Source organism: Lactuca sativa, chromosome 7 (genome assembly GCF_002870075.4).
Source record: "Lactuca sativa cultivar Salinas chromosome 7, Lsat_Salinas_v11, whole genome shotgun sequence".
NCBI classification, from domain to species: domain Eukaryota; kingdom Viridiplantae; phylum Streptophyta; class Magnoliopsida; order Asterales; family Asteraceae; genus Lactuca; species Lactuca sativa.
The window spans coordinates 192,374,335-192,375,944 of record NC_056629.2 but is presented as its reverse complement, the minus strand read 5'-3'; the positions used below and the strand labels follow the sequence as shown (position 1 = coordinate 192,375,944).

General features: G+C 37.3%; 1 protein-coding gene across 1 annotated transcript; it reads left to right on the top strand.

Moving 5' to 3' along the window:
- Window positions 1-954: 954 nt before the first annotated feature.
- LOC111901066 (uncharacterized) lies at window positions 955-1,380 on the top strand. The gene has a single exon (XM_023896934.1). The coding sequence runs from the start codon at window positions 955-957 to the stop codon at window positions 1,378-1,380; it is 426 nt and encodes a 141-aa protein (XP_023752702.1).
- Window positions 1,381-1,610: the final 230 nt, after the last annotated feature.

Genomic DNA, 1,610 nt, shown 5'->3' with positions numbered 1-1,610 from the left:
ATGTTAAGTTTGTTCGGTTTTTTTTAACAGACAAAACATAATTGGGGTTTTTTGACCGGTTTGGAAACTTAGTTGGGCTTGTAAGTCATTTTCCCTAAAGAACACAATCCTCTATCTGTTTGTCAACTATTCCCATGCAACTATATCTCTTTTGCATTTACAAACCACGTTTCTTTGAGTAGTCAATGTTAATTGCTACCGACCTACTGTACATGTACACATTAAATAGCATCAAAGAAGCTATTGAAGTATGGTTTGTCACGTGGTATATTGGATGCATGGGTAAAAGGAATTGTAGAAAAGAATGAGATGCAGCAGGGGTATTTCAGTCATATTTCAAAAAAAGATTAACTGTTTTGATTCTCCAAAACATGACACTCTCTGCAAAAAAGTTCTTTTATGGAAGAACATATGGTCGCTTCGAGAATTTCGAAAGAAAAGTTGTCATAAAAAAGGCTCATCATATGGGCCCTCCTTCTTGAGGTCATTTGAAGCAAGTATCACTGATTGAAACTTCTTGATGTCAGCGTACATATTCAAATACCAGCTTAACTTTAGCCTGCAAGTATTCATATTGACACTAAGATCATGATGACTTCATGTTCATGCTACTTCTCACACTGATTCTTTCATCATCTCCATACTCCACCATCATCGCTTCTTCTTTTTACTGCATGTAATCCCAATGGAAAGATGAAGCATGTTCTAAAAATTAAAGTGATAAAAGCTTCAAGGGTAGTTTGGTCAAAAGAGTTTCATAAAAAAGGTTGTTCATGGCTGGTCACGTGAAGCTCTTACACAAAAACGAGGGTATCTTGGTCCTTGTTTTGATTATCTGTAGTCAAAATGTAGATGTATTCTCCAGAAAAAGAAAAAGGCGTAGAAACAAATAGAACATAACTTAAAGACGAGTTAACTGATATGTGTCAAATTTCTTTACATAAACCTATCAATATGCTGCCTTCACCATTTCGGGTCAACGCGGCCTTGAGATCCGATCCACCTGCGACGCCGATGTTTCCGTCGCCAAGAAGCTTCTATGATTCAAGGTTGTATCGTTTAGCTTCTTCCTCTTCTTGTCTTGTCACTCAAGGTCTTAAGCTCGCCATCAATCTGCTGAATAGTAAGGATGTTGATGAGGCTTTTAGGGCACATATTAATGTTAAAATGTTGAGGTTTGGATTGCTTGGATCGTCTATTGGATCAGTGATGGGGTGTTTGTTCTTGATGCCATCAATGGTGAATATGATCGAGATTCGACTGGGGATGTTGTCTTGTGGGAGTCAATCGACTATTAATACAGTTGCTTCCATGATTATATTGGTCACTTCTATTCTTTTAGTTTATATTTCAACTGATGTTTATGCTTTTCTGCATTGAATTGCTTCGACAATTGTGAACAGAGAGTTCATATTTAAGAGTCCATCGAGTGCAGCTACGTAAATGCTAGTGTTGATATGGATCGTTAAGATGATGATGAGATCCTCGTTCCGGTTTGTTGATCATAGTGATCTTTTGGGCGGCCATTAAATTCTGCTATGGATAAAAGCTTGAAACCTTGATTCATTGAAAATGGGGAAAGTATTCATGATCACAAGAAATCGTTTGTG